Genomic DNA, 23,838 nt, shown 5'->3' with positions numbered 1-23,838 from the left:
TACTATCTTGGAAATCTTTTGTAATTGTGAGCACTCATTAAATTATGACATGCTAAAAAGTTGGTGTTGGACAAGGAAGACAACATAATGGGTTATGTTTTCTTATATCCGAATAGAAGTTATATTGTCATGGATCCTCCAACTTGTTGAGCTTGCTTTTCCTCTCATGCTAGCCAAATTCTTTGCACCAAGTAGATATACTACTTGTGCATCCAAACATCCCTTACACCCAATCTTGCCATGAGAGTCCACCATACCTACCTATGGATTGAGTAAGATCCTTCAAGTAAGTTGTCATTAATGCAAGCAATAAAAATTGCTCTCTAAATATGTATGATGGAGGTTTTCATAAAGTATTATTGTTGACATTACCCTTGAGGTAGAAGGTTGGGAGGCGAAACTATAAGCCCCTGTCTTTCTTTGTGTCCGATTGAAGCTTTGAACCCATAAGTATTGTGTGAGTGTTAGCAATTGTGAAAGACTAAATGATAGTTGAGTATGTGGACTTGCTGAAAAGCTCTTATATTGACTCTTTCCGACGTTATGATAAATTGTAATTGCTTCATTGACTGAGATCATAGTTTGTTAGTTTTCAATGAAGTTTTTGATTCATACTTTACCTTGTGAATGAATTGTTACTTTAGCATAAGAAATTATATGACAATATATGTTGTTATTCTAAAGATGATCATGATGCCCTCATGCCTGTATTTTATTTTATCGACACCTGTATCTCTAAACACGTGGAAATATTTTTCGATTTCGGCTTTCGCTTGAGGACAAGCAAGGTCTAAGCTTGGGGGACTTGATACGTCCAATTTGCATCATGCTTTTATGTTGACATTTATTGCATTATGGGATGTTATTACACATTATAGTGCAATACTTATGCCTTTTCTCTCTTATTTTACAAGGTTTACATGAAGAGGGAGCAAATATTAGAGACCTATTCTGTACAACTTCAAAAGTCCTGAAACTTCACAGAGAGTCATTTTGGAATTAGTAAAAAATATTGGGCAAAGAAAGCACCGGAGGGGGCCACTTGCCATCCACAAGGGTGGGGGCGCGCCCTACCCCCCTAGGCGCACCCGCCTGCCTTGTGGGCCACCTGGCAGGCCCCTGATGCCCATCTTCTGCTATATGGTGTGTTTTGACCTGGAAAAAATCAGAAGGAAGCTTTCGGGATGAAGCACCGCCGTCTCGCGGCGGAACCTGGGCAGAACCAATCTAGGGCTCCGGCGGAGCTGTTCTGTCGGGGAAATATCCCTCTGGGAGGGGGAAATCATCGCCATCGTCATCACCATCGATCCTCTCATCGAGAGGGGGTAAATCTCCATCAACATCTTCACCAGCACCATCTCCTCTCAAACCCTAGTTCATCTCTTGTATCCGATCATTGTCTCAAAACCTCAGATTGGTACCTGTAGGTTGCTAGTAGTGTTGATTACTCCTTGTAGTTGATGCTAGTTGGTTTATTCGGTGGAAGATCATATTTTGAGAGGCTTAATGATAATTAATACTCCTCTGATTATGAACATGAATATGCTTTGCGAGTAGTTACATTTTTCCTGAGAACATGGGAAAAGTCTTGTTATAAGTAATCATGTGAATTTGGTATTCGTTCGATATTTTGATGAGATGTATGTTGTCTTTCCTCTAGTGGTGCTATGTGAACATCGACTACATGACACTTCACCATGATTTGGGCCTAGGGGAAGGCATTGAGAAGTAATAAGTACATGATGGGTTGCTAGAGTGACAAAATCTTAAACCCTAGTTTATGCATTGCTTCATAAGGGGCTGATTTGGATCCATATGTTTCATGTTATGGTTAGGTTTACCTTAATTCTTCTTTCATAGTTGCGGATGCTTGCGAGAGGGGTTAATCATAAGTGGGAGGCTTGTCCAAGGAATGACAACACCCAAGCACCGGTCCACTTACATATCAAATTATCAAAGTAACGAACGTGAATCATATGAGCATGATGAAAACTAACTTGAACATAATTCCCATGTGTCCTCGGGAGCGCTTTGCTTTATATAAGAGTTTGTCCAGGCTTGTCCTTTGCTACAAAAAGGATTGGGCCACCTTGCTGCACCTTAGTTACTTTTGTTACTTTTTACCCATTACGAATTATCTTATCATAAAACTATGTGTTACCGATAATTTCAGTGCTTGCAGAGAATACCTTGCTGAAAACCGCTTGTCATTTCCTTTTGCTCCTTGTTGGGTTCGACACTCTTACTTATCAAAAGGACTACGATAGATCCCCTACACTTGTGGGTCATCACCTACAATAGTGCTCAAAGAATTAAAACAAAATTTAAAAGGCTTAGAAAAGGTATTAAGATCTGGGCAAAAAACCTTTCAAATCTCTCCAAAAGAGTATTAAAAATGACAATGCTCTAATCCTTATATATGATACACTAGAAGACTATAGATCCCTTTCTACTACAGAATGGAATGGAAGGAATATTATGAAGGATCATCTGAGAAAACTTCTAGAATATCGAAACATCTATTGGAAGTAGAGAGCCACTATAAGATGGGTCAAATTTAGTGATGAAGTCACAAAATTCTTCAAAGCAAAAGCCACCATCAAATACAGAAGCAATCATATTGGAATATTGAGAGGTGAAAATCAACAAGAGCACACTGAGCACAATACAAAAGTAGCTATACGTTGGAGATCCTTCAAACAAAGACTGGAATTACTTCTGTCACTGAAAATCCTTTTCATCTACCAAGCTTATTGCAAAATGAATTTCAGTTGTCTAAACTTCAGCTGCCTTTTACCAAAGAAGAAATTGATTTGGTAATAAAGGAGATGCCAATTGACAAAGCACCTGGTCCTGATGGCTTTAATGGAAACTTTGTTAAAAATTGTTGGGACATTATCTCAGAGGATTTTTATGATCTAATTAAGGATTTGTACAATGGCACAGTTGACCTGCAGGCAATCAACGGTTCCTTCATCACACTCGTTCCAAAAAGAGACAACCCCTAAGTGCCAATGACTTTAGACCAATCTCTTTATTGAATTGTTCTATTAAAATCATCACCAAACTACTTGCAAATAGACCGCAGAAAGTGATTTTGCAATTGGTTCACAAGAATCGATATGGATTTCTAAAATCTAGATCCATCCAAGATTGTCTGGCCTGGCTTTTGAATTCATTCATCAATGCCAGCACTCAAAGAAAGAATTGATTATTCTTAAGCTAGATTTTGAAAAGGCTTTTGATCTCATTGATCATAATTCCATCATAAATATTTCTCAAAGCTAAAGGTTTTGGTCCAAGATGGATCATGTGGATGAAAATGTTGTTCAATTCTGGTTTTTCTTCTGTGCTTCTGAATGGAATTCCTAGAAATAATTTAAATGCAAAAAAGGAGTCAGACAGGGAGACCCACACTCCCCCTTCTTTTTGTTGGCTGCTGATTTACTGCAAACAGTCCTAATCAAAGCTATGGAAGCCAATATGATCCAGCACCCTCTACCTTCCACATCAAACAAGGATTTTCCTGTCATTCAATATGCTGATGACACAATATTGGTTTTACCAGCAGATCATAGACAGGTAATGCAGGTGAATAATATCCTCAAGCACTATGCTGCACAGACAGGACTGAAAATCAATTATAACAAATCTATGTTGGTCCCTTTGAATGTGCAAGAAGAAAATTTGGCTATTTTGCTCAGAGATCTTGGATGCAAAAGGGAGCTTTCCATTCACCTACTTAGGACTTCCTATTAGTTCTAACAGACTGAAAGTTGAAGCTTTTACCCATATCTGTCCAAAAATTGAAAGAAGACTGAGTGGTTGCTCTACCCTTTTATCATATGATGGTAGATTCTTACTGGTTAAGGTTGTCTTCTCCGCTCTACCAATATTCTTCATGAGCACTCTAGAATTATAAGGAGTATCATTGAACAAATCAACAAATATTTGAGACACTTCTTCTGAAGAAAATATGGGCAAGAACAAACTGGACCTGCTCTCATTGCTTGGAATGAAGTCTGTCAACCAAAAGATCAGGGTGGACTTGGAATTCTAAATATCTCTATCCATAAAAAGACACCCATGATGAAAAATTTGCACAAGTTCTTCAACAAAGAAGACCTGCCTTGGGTAAACCTGATCTGGGATACTTACTACAACACAAACTTACGAGGGCGGAAAATTGAGGGATCTTCCTGGTGGAAAATGCATCTGAAACTACTGCCATTATTCAAAGATAACTATAAAAGCAAGATGGGCAATGGCAAATCTATATTACTTTGGCATGACAAATGGATGGACATACCCCTTCAGAATTAATGCCAGAACTGCATTCACTTGTAAGGGATGAATTCCAATCAGCTGCCTCTTGGATTGATGAGAATGACCTTCAACAACTATTGCACACACCACTGTCAGAGCAAGCATATGGGCAACTCCTTGAACTTTAAAACTTAATGCAAATTCAATGGCCAGCCACAAATACAGATAGTTGGATTGGAACTGGGCAGAATAACAAGTATTCTTCCATTAATATGTACAGATCAATCTGCTGAAGAACTGAGGACAACCCTTTATTTAAAAAGATATGGAAGACTGCAAACAGACTGAGACATAAGACATTTTTCTGGCTTCTTCTGCATGACAGCATCAACATGAGAAACCTGCTTAATAGGAAAAAAAAATGTTCCTAGAATGTTACAACTGTGTGTTTTGCAATGAGGCCACTGAGGAGACTTTGAGGCATTTGTTTTGGGACTGTGACTTCTCACAAGACTGCTAGAATAACCTGTTTCCATCAAGAAATCGAGGGATCTCCTGCTTTGATGGCATCGTGCTCACTCAGAATCTACTGCCAAGAGAAATAGCGTTGGACATCATCATTCAAGGATGTTGGCAAATTTGGACACAAAGAAATGGAAAAGTCTTCAGAAAAGAAGTGTCGAGTGTCAACTGCTGGAAATATAGGTTGAAGGAAGATCTCCTTCTTTTACTGTACAGAATCAAAGCAAAGAACCGTCTCATTCATCAAGACTGGATCGCCGCACATCTATGAAGTTTGCAGTCCTAAATAATTATCAACCATAGATTCTCTTTGTTCCACAAAAAAGGAATCGGATAAATGTAGATCTTTATTTCTAGCTTTTATCTTTTGTAAATATCTCTATATTAGTGGAAAATATCTCTATACAATTGTTCTACGGTTGGTGCTTAAAAATATGGTTCATAAAAAACATATGCATGGTTTAGATTGAACTGTATGTCGTTTTGCTGCAAACTAAGCATAGTTTAGATGGTTAGGTTCCTTGTTTCGCTTGCATATATTCTGGATTTTTGTCAGATTTTCTGGCGCTACTCTCTTAGTGGTGTATGGTGTTCCTGTTGATTACGAGGTGTTCTTAAAAAAACAGATTATACCGCGTCGTTTTGCTTGTTGGACCAACTAAAACATGTAAGAACATGATGATAAATTAACTTCTTCAGACTGACAGTTAGGTACGCGTTTACTTTCTTTTCCCAGTAAGAAACGCGCTTACTTGGACAGATATAAATCCCCTTCATTTATTTATTCGAAATCAGCTCAACACCAACACCAGTAACTATTTAAATCCAGACGTAGCAATTAGGAAAGTGGACGAGTCAAATATGACATGTCTGGTTCAGGTTCAACTGTATAATCTTTAAGCTTGTTAGACCAGCTAGAACTTCTACATCTAACAAATTTGAATAAGAACATTAAAGACTATTGAGACAGAGACACATAGATTTGGTCCGGTGTGCTTACTTAGCTATGAATAACTTCTCTGCTGTTTCATTTTGCATTGGTGTTAACCGCAAGGAACTCTAAATCTCTAATAATCAGCACTATAGATGTATCCAGATAACCGGTAGCTATCCACAACTAGCGTTTGGGTGAGTCATAACTGACATATGCCTGGTTCAGGTTCAACTATATGTCGTCATGCTTGTTAGACCAACTAATAAAACAGAAAAAACATGATGATAAATTAGCTTCTTCATACAGACTGTTAAGAGTAAGCTTACTTTTCTTTTGGGCCCCCTTAGCCAGCGAACGTTCGCCAGGAGGGGTTTATGTGTGGCGTGGCATTTTCTTCAGAGGAACATGGCATTTTCTGGCAAAAAGTACGAAATGCCACTCTCCCCCAGCGAACGTCAGCCAGATAAGATTTCCGCTTCTTTTCTGGGGAGGAACACGATTAGTAGGATAGATTTATTTATTCGAAATCAGCTCAACGTAATAACCAGTAGCTATTCAAATCCAGACTTGGCACATCACACACAAAAAAATCCTAGCAATTAGGAATGAGAACGGGTCAAATATGGCATGCCTGGTTCAGGTTAAAGAGACACGTACACGGTTTTTATGTTTAGTAGTAATATTCATATTTGTTTCCACAAAGACAGAGACATATACACTTGTCTATACTCTTGGTCCGGCGTGCTAACTTAGCTATAAATAACCTCTCTCCTGTTTCATTTTGCACTGCAGTTATTAACCGCAAGGAACCCCAAATCTCCAACCATCATATCTGAAGTTCTCAACACCATAAGCCGAGCGCCCGGGGACAAAACCATGACTATCCTCTCCAAGGATGCTCCTGCGGAGATCTCCCACCCCGCCCACCCCGAGCACAAGCTGAAGCTGATGGCCACCGGCGCCGCGGAGTTCCAGTGCAACGTCTGCAAGGAGCTAGGCGCCGGGGACCGGTACACATGCCGACCCTGTGACTTCGACCTCCACAGCGACTGCGCCCTGGCAGAGGCCACGCTGGTGCACCCATTGCTCAAGGGCAGAGAGTTCCAGCTCCGCCTCGAGCACCCGCGCCACAGCGACGCCGGCGGCAGGACATGCGGCGCCTGCGGCGGGAAGGTGCTCGGGCTGCACTACCACTGCGCCGCCAAGAAGGGCATGGACCTCCACCCGTGCTGCGCGGCACTGCTGCTGGTGATCCCTCAGGAGGAGCTCACGCTGGAGCTTCGGAAGGAGGCGTCTCACCGGTGCAGCAGCTGCCGGGAAAGAGGCAGGAGCAGGGCCTGGTTCTACCGTTCCACCTGCAAGACCGTGTACCTGCACGTCGCCTGCGTCAAAGAGATTGCTCGCCGGAACCGTGGCGCCGGCGCCGGCGAGAGCACTGATCCATTCGCTTCCGTTAAGGAAGCGGCGCTGCAGATCTACCGCGCAAAGGACGAGAGCGAGTTGGAGCGCGTCATTCTCGAGCTGGTTCTCGGAGGTTGATGCTGCAAAGCTTTTCTCCCAGAAGAAAATTTGCAGGTTAATTAAATAATTTGGTGCTCAATTTGGTAATGAGCGAACGGGACTATTCCATAGTTTGTAGTACTTATTACTACTGTTTCGTCATAGAGATTTCCATGTAAAAAACATTGTCATGTACGTAAGTATTATATAGCGAGAAGTCTATGCTACGGTTTCAAGGGATGTGTAATACTGATCTTCATTGAATGTGATCGCTGCTACGTTGAGATTCTCGGGCTTGCAGGAGGAACAAAATTTAAAGAGCGTGGGTATCTGTATAAATAAGTTAATTTCACACAGAAAACATCAAGCGGGGATAGCTCAGTTGGGAGAGCGTCAGACTGAAGATCTGAAGGTCGCGTGTTCGATCCACGCTCACCGCATACTTTTTTATCTCCTTAATCTCGTTATTAATAGTAGGTTTCTGATTATTTACTTGAATACTTTTTTGTCTCCCTAATCTCCTTATTAATAGTAGGTTTCTGATTATTTACTTGACTTTCAAACATATCTTGTTTTGAGGATAATAGTAGGTTTCTGATTATTTGCTTGACTTTCAAACATATCTTGTTTGAGGATTTATTCAGCTCATGCTTTCAAACAATTCAGTCAACAACTAATAAGAGGGTCATTATTGTTTGGCTTCAACAAGACAATGTTAGAGGATCTATTCCATAGTTTTGTTAGATCCACATGTGTCCTTTCCATGCTCACATCTTATTTTTGCCAACAACAACATAAATCTTCTTTTCACTTTTTTGTCTCCCTAATCTCGTTATTGTGAAGGCTAAATAATGGTGTATCATAGATCTGGCGGTGAGGCCCAAGGTGAGAATGGGTTCGATCCCGGTGGTGCTCGTAGGTGGTGAGGTCCTTCCCTCCGCGGGTGCGGTGATTGGTGGTGGTGGTTGAGACATTACTTCATTGTTAGGCAGCGCAGTGTCGAGGGCCACGGGCATGGTGTCGTGCGAGGGTGCTCGTCGATGACTGTTGAGAGTCGCGGAGTTGTGCCCCCCCCCCCCGGTCCACCGAGACTGGCTGGGGTCACAGGGTAGGGGCCCTACGGTGGTGGTGCCGTCCCAAACTTCGTGTCTGATGCCGGGCAAGGAGTGGAAGGAGCTGCCTTTTACTCCTCCAACTATGGTTGTTACACTATGTTGTCGTTGGTGGGTGACATGGATGCCAGGGAGGCGGCTCCGGATGGCGGTTCGTATGGTTGGCTCTCCGGCAGGCACCATGATGGCGACTGTGGTTTCCTTTTCAGTCGTGTGGGCGACGATCGGGGGAACGGTTGGTGGCTCGTGCACGTCCCCTGTTGGGCGCCACCCAGATCTGGAATTGGGGCATGGGCATGTCGCGCTCGCCCTGGGGGGAGGAGGGGGCTCATGGTGACAAGGATAGGGTGTCGAGCGAAAGCTTCGAGTTTTTGCGTCGGCGCCGCTCGCGGGCGCCGCTATCTTCTTGAAGACATCGTTGTGGACCTCTCTCCGCGTTAGAGTTCTGAGTGTAGACCCTTGTCCAGTGTGGCTAGGCAGTGACGATGCTTTGCGTCATTCCCCCTCTTGAGGGCGTTGTCGAGGAGCTTAGATGTCCTAGGGGTTGTTCTCAGTTTCTCCTATGTTTTCCTTCGATAGTGTAGTCGCTTGCCTTCTACGCGATCCAGGTAGCTTAGGATCTGCTTTGTAAGAGGGTTACCTCATCATTTTGTATCATTCGGCCATGTATTTTGTTCTGTTCGCCTTTATTTATAAAGGGGGCAAAGCCTGTTTCGGGAGATCTCGCGGTGTGGTGGGCTGAGAATGATGTAATGGTGTGGTGGGGAGAACAATGAGATGAGCAGGTGGGAAACAAACAGAGTGCGGCAATGTGTATGTTGAACTATCGATATGTCACAGTTAAGCGTTGGGTATGGTGTAATAAGGGCACTGGTAGTCGTCACTGGCCGACTGCTAAGAATGGTCGGTCAGTGATAAGTACATAGACTGACCGGCTACCATGCGTGACTGGTCAATGTAACGTATCTAGGGCATAAATATTTTAGTTTTCTAATAATTGATAATAGAGTGCAGAACACATTGATCTAATCTTGGGGGGGGGGGGGGGGGGTGCAAGTTGTTGTTAGTGAAATTCATGTCATTTTCAGGGTTTTTTGCACCCATGAACAACTTTACTTGTATATCGGACATGAGAGAGAAGGTGTCGGTTTCGCTTGTTTACAAGTTAGGACAAACTAATAAGACCATTTTAAGAGAAACCTACTTTTGAAAATATTTGTGCACCCAAAGAACTAAAAAAATGAAAATTGATTTTTTAAACTTCATCACAAACCGGCCTACTGTACGTCCCATCTGTGATGAGCATAATTGGCTACCAGTCTTTTATACCTTTTGTTTTATCATGTTTGATTAATTGACAATAGATTTTTTAGAGAGAACGTGATCTAATCTTGGGGTGTACAGGCTAATTGTTCTTATGTGAAATTCCTATTACTTTCAGGTTTTTTTGCCCGTGTGTACAAAATTTACTTGTATATCGAACATGAGGGATAGGGGGCCAGTCTCGTGTGTGTATAAGTTAGGTGTATCATTTGATAATATAATATTTAAGACATAATTAGGGTAAAGGAGGACAAACTCAATATATATACATACATATATATTACACAAAGCTAAAATGATAAGATAAAATATATAACACAAAATACATATAACTGAAAATAATTAAAATATAAGAACTATCTACACTATCTACTATTTCTTCTTCTCTTCCTCCTCCTCCTCCTCCTTGGCGCGAGAAGCGAAGTCCTGGGCCCTCTTGATTTGTCTCTTGACCACTTCCACCACCTCACGACATCTCGACTTCTAGGCCCACGACAACCTGCACATCCTCAGTCTAGCGGTACACGACATGGAGGCGGTCGGGGCTGATAACTACTTTCGCAGTGGTGCAGACCATGACCTCTATGTTAGACTGCACGGGGGACTTTTTGGAGTAAGCGATAAAATGCTCGAGCTTACGAGTTTCTCCTTTTGGCAACACTCTTCAGCCATAATGACATTTTGAATTGCCCAAATCTCGACTTGGGTGGGGGAATGCGGCTGAAAGTTCAAATGCTACACAGTCCACAGGGACTGCCCGCACTCTAGATTAGTAACTTGGCCGCGTGGGTTTGCCATGTTCTAGACAAATGGAGCAAGAGGCTACGTCGGTGAGGTGGCTGGAGTGGGGGTGGGGGAGGTAAGTGAAAGTGCATTATATCGACTAGAGGAGGGTGAATAGGCGATTTTTACAAATTCGTCACTGAGGAATTTCTAGGTGAAGAAATTCCTAAGCAACGACACAATAGCAGCGGAATAAGTACTCAGGTATAAGCATAACAGAGCAACATCATAGTCATCATGATGAAATGAAAACAAGCATAGAGTACAGATAGCGTGAAAACCGGATAAGCAGGCTGAAGACTATGTGACTGAAGAAATTGGATTGAGGAAATAGATAAAGTCTTCAGTCAAAGTCTTCAAACAATAATGATTAGGTTCATCAACACATGAATGAGGAAATAAAAGGGTTGAGGAAATAGAACCAGTTGGCTTGGTGAAGATAATGATTTGGTAGACCAGTTCCAACTGTTGTGATAGTTGTACGTCTGGTTGGAGCGGCTGAGTATTTAAAGTCGAGGACACACAGTCCTCACCGTATTCTCCTTGAGCTAAAGTCACACAGACGTCGCCCAACACTCATGGTAAGTCTTCACAGGTGACTTCCAAACCTTCACAGACTTGGTCACTCGGTGATCCACAATTCCTCTTGGATGCTCAGACCATGACGCCTAACCATCTGGAGGATACATAGTCCTCAAAGGTAACAAGCGTCGGTTCCACACAGGAACAATCTCTTCAGTGATGCTCAATCACTTTGGGTTTGTAGGTGTTTGGGTTTGGGTTTTGGGTTTTCCTCACTTGATGATTTTCGCTCAAAGTCCTCGGAGGATGGGATGCTCTCAATGACAAGTGTCAGTTTCTCGCGAAGCAGCCAACCAGCTAGTGGTTGAAGGGGGCGGCTATTTATAGCCTAGGGAGCAGCCCGACATGATAAGACATAAATGCCCTTCAATGATATGACTGTTAGGTGGAAGATATTTTTGGACAGCTCGCGCATAGCACATCAACGGTCGGATATTTGTGGTTTGAATTCCTTAGGGCTATCATGTTCCTCACTGGCGAATTCCTAACTCCTTAGTCAAAAAAATTCCTCAGAGACCAGAAGATCTTCGTCTCTGTCACTGAAGAAATTGACTGAACTGATATGAGATTTCTAATGGCTTCACTCGAAAGGATTGGGTAGGTGTAGGATTTTGAGACGAGCTTCACATGGAAATCAGTTTCCTTAGTATAACCTCGGCCCCCTTTAACAATACGGTGTTTCCTATGACTCAAGAAGGAGAAAATGAAACCACGAAAACAAAAGTCTTCACCCTTCATAATCCTCGCATGAATATCCAAGTCTTCAAGGTCACACCAATTTCTTCAGTTTCAAAATCTTCAGGAGAACCAAAGTCTTCAGCTGAAGACATACATTTTTATGGGTCGACTTTCATCGTAAATATCAAACTCCTCATCGACTTATAGAGCCTGTGTACACTCACAAACATATTAGTCCCTTAACCTATAAGTCTTCAATACACCAAAATCACTAAGGGGCACTAGATGCACTTACAATCTCCCCCTTTTTGGTGATTGATGACAAATAGGTTAAGTTTCCAACGGGGATAACCATATCAATTGAAAGTGCTCAATATTGAGGAATTTGATTGCAAGATATAGAAGAACTCCCCCTGAAGATGTGCATATGTGAAGAATTTGCTTTCAAAAAGCAATGCACATTGTAGAGTTATATCATGGAGATCTCCCCCTATATCTTGTAATTCATGCACGCATTTAACATATCGAATGAAGAATGTGAAATGCATGATGAAATATGGTGTCTGATGTAATTCAACATGCGTGCATTAACATATATGAGGAAATAGCATGCAGAAAAACAGAGCAAAAGTATCAGGCCACCATCGGACTTAAGTTTACAACTCGATCCAACAAATACTTCAGAAGAGTGAGAGTTGTAACTTAGCAAAAAATGCCCATATATAGACCCGCTTGAAGACTAACTCAAATTTCTCCCCCTTTGTCATCAAATGACTAAAAGGGACGAAAAGTGAGGACTAACACCCCTGAAGAATTTCTTCATGATGTCGATGGAGGAGCGTTAGCGTTGTTGGGGCCGTCCGTTGTAGTAGGGCCTGCTACAGTGTCGTCCAAATCTTCAACTTCGTCCGTCTCGCGCGGTGAAGAATATGAACTGACGACCAACGGAGGAACTTTGACCTTCTTGAATTTCTTCGAAGGTGGCTGAGACCAGTCAAAGTCCTATTTGAAGTCCATCTTCTTGAGTTCATCATCGGTGTAGACATGTGAAAGAATAGCCCAGGTGCGATCGAAGACTTGATGCAGATAATAGTGATTCTTCTTCACAGTATTTTGAGTGACTGTCATGTTGTGAAGAATAGTGCCAAACTGACACTTGACCCACTTGTGATTTCTGTGCACCTTCTGATGAAGACTTAGAAGCAGCTCACGATCAGTTATCACACACGGAGCTGTTGCCTGTGGATTTTGCTTTGAAGCATTTGCGGCGGTATCATGTGTGGCAGAGTCATCATTAGTGGAATAGGATGTTGCCTTTCAAAACTGTCCATCCAAAGGACGAGTGCCTTCATCCATAACTGCAGCCTTGCCCTTCTCATCAATTGAGGAAATAGTCTATTTGAGGACTTTGATCGAGGGCAAATAGCTGATATGATTTTGAAAATCAGCCTTGTAGTGAATTGAAGTCCTTGATCTGATGAATTTCATGATCTAGGGAGCGTAAGGCTTCAATTCAAAAGGTGACAAAGTAGCATTTGGCCAAAGTCCTCATGAAGAAATCATGATAGTTGATTGGAATACCATGCATGATGTTGAAAAGCAAGTTCTTCATGATGCCAACAACTTCTTCTTCTTTAGAATTGTGGCCTTTAATGGGACTCGGGGTTTTAGCCATAATGCGATAGACAGTCCTTGGCACATACAGGAGATCCTTAACAAGGAAATTTGTCCTTGGCACTTGGCCAGCCTTCAAAGGCTTCATCAGCACTTGCATCAGATGATTTGACAGTTTAGGTTCCTCATATAGCTTCAGAGCTCCTTCAGTGGGCGGAATGACTGGGACGGCATGAAGCAATTCAGAGGCCGGAGCTTTGTGATGAGTATTGTCAGTCATCCAGTCCAACACCCATGAATTCACATCGTCAACATTGCCTGTCAGACGTAGAGTGGCATAGAATTGAAGAATTAGCTCTTCATTCCAATCGCAGATGTCGACGCAGAAATATGAGCATAAATGATGCTCAGCAAAGAAGTCATCAACCTTGAACTTCTGCTTCTTGGAGTGAGGATTCTGTGGCTTGGGATGAAGATTTATAGTTGAAGTCTTCACATCCATTTCAAGCGCAGCCTCTGGAACAACAGTCTGAGGAATCTCTGGAGCAGTTTCTTCTGTTGTCTTCTTCTCAATTTCATCAGCACCAGTGGCTGGAATTTCTTCGGGAATGGAGTGAAGTGAAGCTTGAGCTTGATCAGAGCCCATGTGGGTTTCTTCAGTATGCACAGGGGACTGAGGAATTTGCTGTAGAGAAGTGAACAGAGGAGAATTGGGATGATGACTTTCCCAAAAATCATCATTCATCACTGGAGTCGTAGACCCGATGTCCACATCCTCTTTGCCAGTTTCAATTTCTTCAACACCGACCTCTTCAGCAGTGAACTGAGGCAGCGACGATGATACCTGTAGCGGTGAAGGGATATTATCCACTTCAATTTCTTCATCCAACTGCTCTGACATAGCAGCAGAAGGATCTTCTTCATCAATGTCATCATTGATGACATATTTTTCACCAAAAGGAACAATTTTCTTTGATGGCATGAAATTCAGTGGAACAACATCAATGGGGTTCTCAAAAGAGCTTGTCAAAGTCTTCACTTTCTTCGGAGCTGAAGACTGTGAGGCATCTGATGCTTTCCTCTTCTTAGCTGCTGCCCTTTCAGTAGCCTTTGTTTTCTTCGCTCCTGATGCAGAAGGAAGGATGGTGCTTTTCATCTGTGAAGATTGTGCAGGAGGAGCATATGAAAGGGGCACAGATTCTTCAGGCACAACTGTGTCAGTTGCCATGGTATGTTCAGATTCTTCAGGCGCAGCGACAGATTCTTCAGCTGGACTGGTTTGTTCTTCAAGTGCAACATTGGTGGTTTTGTCGGTCTCTGATGATTTGAGCCAGTTCTTCATCATCAGCTTCGTCTTCAGATGACGGAACATCAAAGGCGACCTGCTTCTTGTGAGGACTTGGCCTTGTGCCGCGTCCAGCAGTGGCCTTTGTCTTCAGCAGCTACGGCTGTGTTGAGGAACTTGCTGAAGCCCCTGAAGCAATTGAAAAGCCTATAGTCCATTGGCACGTGGCAAGATGCACTAGTGCTGAGGACTTTGTTGGTGCAACTGAGGCTTTTCTTGAGAAAAAGACCCTAAGGGTTTCAAGGAGCTGGGCCGTGAGGGCATTGAGGAGCTGGGCCGTGAGGGCATTGCAGAAGAAGATGGATTCACATCAGATTTCTTCTTCATAGCCTTCTTAGGCTGACTAGCAGAGGGTTCAAAAGCAGCAGAAGCAGCAGAATCTTCGTTGAATTTCTTCACTGCCTCCTTTGCTACTTTAGCCAATTTCCTTTGGCGCTTGGCCCATTCTTTTGGAAATTCCTCACCTCTTCTGATGCTTGAGGGATCGGCTTGTTGGCCTGGTGCCAGTGGAGGTCTTGGGCATGGAGGATTTACAGCAAATTTCTTCATGTACTTGGGAGTTACATAGCGGTAATCCCTCCATTCCCGTGCCTATCTTTGTTCAATCCACTGAATGCGCACTTTGCGCTAATTTTTATTCTCCTTGCCATGAGTGTCCTCATCAGGAGTGCAGTAGCCTGCATAGATATCTTCAGGGATTTCAAACACTGTGTTTTTCTCAGGCCTCTTGCCTCCCTTTTGAGGACGCTTTTCTTTAGCCATTTTCTTCAGCTGAGGATTCTGAACAATAGATATCTCTGAGGAAGTATGCAGTTTTTTTCCGAGGAATGCTGCAAATGAGTTAAGTTGATGAGAACCTAGTGATTCAGCAACAGAAATGTGTACCTGTGAACATAGTATAGGTGCGAAGAATTTGAAGAGGTCATATGCGTTCTCAGAATTTGTTTTTAAATGGAATCAAGTTTGAGGAATTTGACCAAGGAGTCTTGAAGAATTTCACTAAGAGTTCTTGTCTTAGGTTCCAGAGTTGTATAGATTGGAAATCCACACAATTGAGTAATCTTGAAGAAAAGTACATCTTAGAGAGAAAGATCAAGAACAGATGCAACTGTAGTGTTTAGGAATATGAAGATTGAAGAATAAACACCTTTTGAAGATTTTGTGTAAATCATCAGAATCAATAAGGGAAGTAAAAGCGAGTTTTATTTACCCTTGACGAAGAACGCAACAAACAGAGAGATAAACTGGAGAAGCTCGTCCGTTCAGATCTTCCACGCCCTAACTTGGCGGAGGAAGACAACTATGGCGACAGCACAGGTGAAGATTTCCGCGGCCGGCGCGAGTACAACGGCGACGAGGTCGAGGCAGCTAAGCTCTTCCTCACCGGTGATGATGGAGATTAGCGGCGGCGCTAGGTCAGAGAGCTTGAGCGGTAGAGGGAGAGGTCGAGCGGATTAAATGAACTGAGGTGCAAGGGGAGGGGTATTTATAAGGAAGTGAAAAACTGTTCATCCGAAGAATTTGGACGAACGTGCCCCTGACCCTTCCCATCCTAGCGACATGCGTAACCCACGTACAGAGAGGTAGAGATCATGTGAGATCGTGGGTGAGTTGTTTAATCCAGTCATGGGATGCGGAAAGATTTGAGCGACAAAAGCCGAAAAAATCAGATATGAAAATTTTAATGTTTCATTCGCAAATTCTTCAGTTGTCAAAGACACAGTGAAGATTTTTAACGGGATTCAAATAGAACGCACATGAAGAATTTGTGAACAGACTGGGTTGAGTTTAGCATAGAGGGGGAATGAGTCCGATCACATTCACTTAGTTGAAAAAGCAACTTGAAGAATTAGCTATAACTGAATGTTGTAGAGGACATGAAAAAGTCAAATACACACACACACACACACACACACACACACACACACACACACACACACACACACACACACACACACACACACACACACACACACACACACACACATATATATATATATATATATATATATATATATCAACGAAGAACAATGATAGAAAGACGGAGGAAATTGCAAAGTGCAAATTGAAGATTCTCAACTTTGGTTGGTGGCGTAACCCACCGTATAAGAATGATGATTTCAGACACCGCGTACAATTGTCGTAGGGTTCTGAGAATCATATTCTTCATTAATTTCTTCACACTTAGAGGGTTAGTCTTTATTGATTGAAGAAAAACATTACTTCGTGTGTTGCACATCTAAGTCATCAAATTTGCATAAGTGTTAGGATGTGTGTCCTTTTCAAAGAACATTCTAAGATTCTAAGATATTTAGCTCACACCGCAAATTGCTAAATCTCTTCTCATCCAAGGGCTTTGTGAAGATATCGTCCAGCTGATCTTCAGTATTCGCGTGGTCGATGGAGATGTCGCCCTTCAACACATGATCAGAAAGAAAATGATGACAAATCTAGATGTGCTTTCTCTTCGAGTGCTGAACTGGGTTGTGAGCAATCTTCATAGCACTCTCATTGTCACAGTAGAGTGGCACATTCTTCACATTGATGCCATAGTCCTTGAGGGTTTGCTTCATCCATAGCAATTAAGCACATCAAGATCCAGCAGCAATGTACTCAGCTTCAACAGTACAGTGTGATATGCAGTTCTAATTCTTCGAGGACCAACATACCAAGGATCATCCGAGGAAATGACATGTGCCTGATGTTAACTTGCGGTCCACCCGATCACCAGCATAGTCAGAGTCAGAATATCCAATGAGATCAAAAGAAGAGCCCTTGGGATACCTTAATCCAAGTGTTGGAGTGTGAGCTAGATATCGAAGAATATGCTTCACAGCCTTATGGTGTGATTCCTTCGGTGTAGCTTGAAATCGGGCACACATGCAAACACTAAGCATAATATCCGATCTAGATGCACATAGATACAATAAAGAGCCAATCATGGAGCAATATACCTTTTGATTGAAGTCTTTACCATTTTCATCGGTGCATACATGGCCATTTGTGGGCATAGGGATTTTGACGCCTTTGCAATCTTGCATGCCGAATTTCCTCAACACATCCTTGAGGTATTTCTCGTGGGATATGAATATGTCATTGTGTTGTTGACGAATTTGAAGACCTAAGAAGAATTTCAACTCTCCCATCATGGACATTTGATATCCCTCACTCATCATATGGGCAAATTCGTCATTGTAACGTTGGTCAGTACAACCATAGATAATATCATCAACGTAGATTTGGCACACGGATAATTCATCATCATATGCTTTGGTGAAAAGAGTTTGGTCAAGTGAACCGGGTTTGAAGCCTTTCTTCACGAGGAATTACTTCAATGTATCATACCATGCCCGAGGTGCTTGCTTGAGGCCATAGTGGGCCTTGTTGAGTCTGTAGACGTGATCTGGAAACTTTGTATCCGCAAAACCTTGTGGTTGAGCAACATATACTTCTTCCTCAATCTTACCATTGAGGAATGCACTTTTAACACCCATTTTATGTAAGATGATATTATGATGGTTAGCATAAGCAAGCAATATGAGAATAGCTTCAAGTCTAGCAATAGGTGCAAAAGTTTCATTGAAATCAATCCCTTCAATCTGTGTGTAGCCATGAGCTACAAGATGAGCCTTATTCCTCACCACAAGGTCATTTTCATCTTGTTTGTTGTAGTAGATCCATTTGGTGCCAATGATGTTGTGCTTGCGTGAGTCTGGTTGCTTGACAAGCTCCGACACATTGTTGAGCTCGAATTGATGCAATTCATCTTGCATATCTTGAATCCACTTAGATTCCATGAATGCTTCATCAACTTTGGTGGGCTCTATGATAGAGACAAACACAAAAAGCCCACAAAAGTTAGACAAATGTGATGCTTTTGAACGCGTGAGAGGACCTGGTGCGTTGATGTCATTGATAATTCTCTCAATCTGCACTTCGTTTGCAACGTGAGGATGAGCAGGTTGACGACTTTGATTAGGCCCAACAATTTCTTCAGGGCCATTTTCTTCAGTAGCACCAGCGTGATTTTCATCACGATCCGGAATGACTTCTTCAGCAGATTCTTCGGTAGGAATGACATCCTCAGTAGCCTTGAACTTGATGGATTCCTCAGGTGACATTTCAACTAGCACAGGAGGTAGGTGCTCTCTTTGCGAGCCATTAGTTTCATCGAACTGCACATCTACAGTTTCAACAACCTTGTGATGATAGGTGTTGAAGACTCTGTAGGTGTGCGAGTCCTTTCCGTAACCAAGCATAAAACCCTCATGTGCTTTCGGTGCAAATTTAGAGTGGTGGTGAGGATCTCTAATCCAGCATTTAGCACCGAAGACTTTGAAATAACTTACATTGGGTTTCTTGTCAGTGAGGAGTTCACATGAGGTCTTTTTGAAGAATTTGTGAAGATATACCCTGTTGATTATGTGGTATGCAGTATCAATAGCATCTGGCCAAAAACACTGTGGAGTCTTGTATTCATAAGCATAGTGCAAGCCATCTCAACAAGAGTTCTGTTATTGCACTCCACGACACCGTTTTGCTGAGGAGTATAGGGAGCAGATAACTCTTGAGTAATACCAAGTATATCAAGATATTCATCGAGACCAGTGTTCTTGAACTCGGTTCCATTATCACTCCTAATATGCTTGATCTTCACACTGAAGTTCGTAGATGCTCTTGAGGAAAATTGTTTGAAGACTTCCTGCACTTCATTTTTGTAAGTGATGATATCACTACAAAAAAAAGACACATCCGTGACATTTTGGGCCGAACGAATTTTTTTCCTGTCATACTTATGACACTTCTATGACGATAACTGTGACAAAACCCGATATAATCATATATGTGGTGGGCTCCTACTTCTATGACAAAAAATCATGACAGAAAATGGGCTTTTCGTCTTGGGCGGGCCGGAGACGCAGCTGCATGACATTCTTTGGGCCGTCCATGACGGAAAAAACCGAGGTAGAAGCGAGGGCGAGGAAAATATCGGGATGTTCCCGGTTATGGTGGGTGGTCAGGGCCAAGCGATGCGTGTTTCTCTCGTACACGTATGCGCGTGTGTGCGAGGCGTTGGGCTCTAACTGAACCCGAGCGAGGCCTTGGGCTCTAACTGAACCCGAGCGATTGCACTGCAAGCTACGCGTTACTGAACCCAAGCGATCGATTGATGGCTGATAACTGAACTTGATCGAGCGATTCCTTCGCTTCTGCTGCTAACTGAAGCCGATCGGTGCTGCCTCTGGATGAACAGTGAGCGTTGCGAGGGGGGTGGATGAACAGTGAGTGGTGGGGGTGGATGAACAGGACCCCGATCGATCGAGCCAGTTGGGGCTGGATGAACAGGACCCTGTGGAGGGCTTGATGAACAGGACGACCCCTTGAGGGATGGATGAATAGTAGATGGTGGAGGGGTGGATGAACAGTAGCCCGTGGAGGGGTGGTTGAATAGGAGCCCATGGAGAGTGGTGGTTGAACAGTAGCCGGTGGAGTAGCGCGCGGTGGAGGCTGGATGAACAGGAGCCCGTGGATGAACAATCGCAGGTGGAGGCTGGAGGAGGTTGACGGTGGATGAACAGTAGCCCGTGGAGGCTGGAGGAGGTCTCCGGTGGAGATGAACAATATCCCGTGGAGTCCCGTTTTGCGGTATGCCACACCCCTCCTGATGAACAGGACCCCCGTTTCAACCGTAGCACTCCAACACAAGTCCGTTTCCTCTGTAGTGCGGTACGCCACACCCCTCCCGATCAACAGGACCCCGTTTCGACTGTAGGAGGTCCAACACAAGTTCATTTCCTCCATTTTGCGGTACGCCAGACCCCTCCCGATGAACAGGACCCCGTTTCAAACGTGGCCGGTCAAACACAAGGCCGTTTCCTCCGTTGTGTGGTATGCCAGGCCTCGTTTCCATTGCCTGTTCCGCCCAAGATGGTTGTCTCCCACGCGTTCTGTTGCCTCCCGATGAACACGAGCAATCCGTTACCTCCCCATGAACACGACGCATACCGTTGCCTCCCCATGAACATGACGACGACGCAGTTTCTCCATTCCAACCCAACCATGTACACGAGCCCTGGCCGTACGTATGCGCGAGTAGGCGTTCGAGACCCCGCCCGTATGTATGTATGTGGCCGTATTTACTTTCTTGCACCCTGGCCATTGTACGTACGTGTACATGCTACGTGCGTGCCTCTACTACGACACGTGCGCGCCTCTACATCGACCAGTATGTACATACACGTTCGCGACCGGAATGACAATGCTATGTACGCTTCGACCAGGTGGGTCCCGACTTTCAGACGATTCCTTGTGTGCGAAGTGTTGGGGAACGTAGTAATTTCAAAAAAATTCCTACGCACACGCAAGATCATGGTGATGCATATCAATGAGAGGGGAGAGTGTGTCCATGTACCCTCGTAGACAGAAAGCGGAAGTGTTATAACAACGCGGATGATGTAGTCGTACGTCTTCACGGCCCGACCGATCGAGCACCGAAACTACGGCACCTCCGAGTTCTAGCACACGTTCAGCTCGATGACGATCCCCGGACTCCGATCCAGCAAAGTATCAGGGAAGAGTTCCGTCAGCACGACGGCGTGGTGACGATCTTGATGTTCTACCGTCGCAGGGCTTCGCCTAAGCACCGCTACAATATTATTGAGGACTATGATGGAGGGGGGCACTGGACACGGCTAAGAGATCTCAAGGATCAATTGTTGTTGTGCCTAGAGGTGCCCCCTGCCCCCGTATATAAAGGAGCAAGGGGGGAGGGGGCGGCCGGCCTAGGAGGGGGCGCACCAAGGGGAGTCCTACTCCCACCGGGAGTAGGACTCCCTCCTTCCTTGTTGGAGTAGGAGAAGGGGAAAGAGGGGGAGAGGAAGAAGGAAAAGGGGGTTGCGCCCCTTGTCCAATTCGGACCAGAGGGGGGGGCGCAGGCCTCCTTCCTTTTGGCCTCTCTCCTCTATTCCCGTATGGCCCAATAAGGCCCATATATACACCCAGGCGAATTCCCGTAACTCTCCGGTACTCCGAAAAATACCTGAATCACTCGGAACCTTTCCGAAGTCCGAATATAGTCGTCCAATATATCGATCTTTACGTCTCGACCATTTCGAGACTCCTCGTCATATCCCCGATCTCATCCGGGACTCCGAACTCCTTCGGTACATCAAAACTCATAAACTCATAATATAACTGTCATTGAAACCTTAAGCGTGCGGACCCTACGGGTTCGACAACTATGTAGACATGACCGAAAACCGTTTCCGGTCAATAACCAATAGCGGAACCTGGATGCTCATATTGGTTCCTACATATTCTATGAAGATCTTTTATCGGTCACACCGCATAACAACATACGTTGTTCCCTTTGTCATCGGTATGTTACTTGCCCGAGATTTGATCGTCGGTATCTCAATACCTAGTTCAATCTCATTACCAGCAAGTCTCTTTACTCATTACGTAATGCATCATTCCGTAACTAACTCATTAGCTACATTGCTTGCAAGGCTTATAGTGATGTGCATTACCAAGAGGGCCCAGAGATACCTCTACGACAATCGGAGTGAGAAATCCTAATCTCGAAATACGCCAACCCAACAAGTACCTTTGGAGACACCTGTAGAGCACCTTTATAATCACCCAGTTACGTTGTGACGTTTGGTAGCACACAAAGTGTTCCTCTGGTAAATGGGAGTTGCATAATCTCATACTCATAGGAACATGTATAAGTCATGAAGAAAGCAATAACAACATATTAAATGATCAAGTGCTAAGCTAACGGAATGGGTCAAGTCAATCACATCATTCTCCTAATGATGTGATCCCGTTAATCAAATGACAACCCATGTCTATGGCTAGGAAACATAACCATCTTTGATCAACGAGCTAGTCAAGTAGAGGCATACTAGTGACACTCTGTTTGTCTATGTATTCACACAAGTATTATGTTTCCGGTTAATACAATTCTAGCATGAATAATAAACATTTATCATGATATAAGGAAATAAATAATAACTTTATTATTGCCTCTAGGGCATATTTCCTTCAGTCTCCCACTTGCACTAGAGTCAATAATCAAGTTCACATCACCATGTGATTTAACACCAATATTCACATCTGTATGTGATCAACACCCATAGTTCACATCGTCATGTGACCAAAATCCGAAGGGTTTACTAGAGTCAATAATCTAGTTCACATTGCCATGTGATTAACACCCAATAAGGTATGATCATGTTTTGCTTGTGAGAGAAGTTTAGTCAATGGGTCTGTCACATTCAGAGCCGTATGTATTTTGCAAATATTCTATGTCTACAATGCTCTGCACGGAGCTACTCTAGCTAATTGCTCCCACTTTCAATATGTATCCAGATTAAGACTTAGAGTCATCTGGATCAGTGCCAAAACTTGTATCGACGTAACCCTTTACGACGAACCTTTTGTCACCTCCATAATCGAGAAACATATCCTTATTCCACTAAGGATAATTTTGACCAATGTCCAGTGATCTACTCCTAGATCACTATTGTACTCCCTTGCCAAACCAGGGCAGAGTATACAATAGGTTTGGTCCATAGCATGGCATACTTTTATAGAACCTATGACTGATGCATAGGGAATGACTTTCATTCTCTTTCTATTTTCTGCCGTGGTCTTGATTTGAGTCTTACTCAATTTCATACCTTTGCAACACAGGCAAGAACTCTTTCTTTGACTGTTCCATTTTGAACTACTTCAAAATCTTGTCAAGGTATGTACTCATTGAAAAAACGTATCAAGCGTCTTGACTATCTCTATAGTTCTTGATGCCCAATATGTAAGTAGCTTCACTGAGGTCTTTCTTTGAAAAAATCCTTTCAAACACTCCTTTATGCTTTGCAGAATAATTCTACATTATTTCCGATCAACAATATGTCATTCACATATACTTATCAAAAAGGTTGTAGTGCTCCCACTCACTTTCTTGCAAATACAGGCCTTTCCAAAAGTCTGTATAAAACCATATGCTTTGATCAACTCATCAAAGCGTATATTCCAACTCTGAGATGCTTGCACCAGTCCATTGATGGATCACTGGAGCTTGCACATATTTTTAGCACCTTTCGGATCGACAAAACCTTCTGGTTGCATCATATACAACTCTTCTTCCAGAAATCCATTCAGGAACACAGTTTCGA

General features: G+C 43.3%; 1 protein-coding gene and 1 non-coding gene across 2 annotated transcripts; both read left to right on the top strand.

Annotated features, from left to right (window-relative positions):
• Positions 1 to 6,527: 6,527 nt before the first annotated feature.
• On the top strand, positions 6,528 to 7,458 carry LOC123163119 (uncharacterized). Its single transcript, XM_044580876.1, has one exon. It carries the CDS (start codon positions 6,599 to 6,601, stop codon positions 7,259 to 7,261), a length of 663 nt encoding a protein of 220 aa, XP_044436811.1. The 5' UTR covers positions 6,528 to 6,598; the 3' UTR covers positions 7,262 to 7,458.
• A 131-nt stretch (positions 7,459 to 7,589) lies between these two features.
• Positions 7,590 to 7,662, top strand: TRNAF-GAA (transfer RNA phenylalanine (anticodon GAA)). Its single transcript has one exon. It is a non-coding gene; the product is annotated as a tRNA-Phe (tRNA).
• Positions 7,663 to 23,838: the final 16,176 nt, after the last annotated feature.

Source organism: Triticum aestivum, chromosome 7B (assembly GCF_018294505.1).
Source record: "Triticum aestivum cultivar Chinese Spring chromosome 7B, IWGSC CS RefSeq v2.1, whole genome shotgun sequence".
Classification (NCBI taxonomy): domain Eukaryota; kingdom Viridiplantae; phylum Streptophyta; class Magnoliopsida; order Poales; family Poaceae; genus Triticum; species Triticum aestivum.
Note: the sequence above shows the minus strand (reverse complement) of the source record. Positions and strands in the feature narration are given on the sequence as shown.

Bases quoted from the DNA above. Each gene is read 5' to 3' on its own strand.
- LOC123163119 (XM_044580876.1), top strand. From the start codon at position 6,599: ATGACTATCCTCTCCAAGGATGCTCCTGCGGAGATCTCCCACCCCGCC.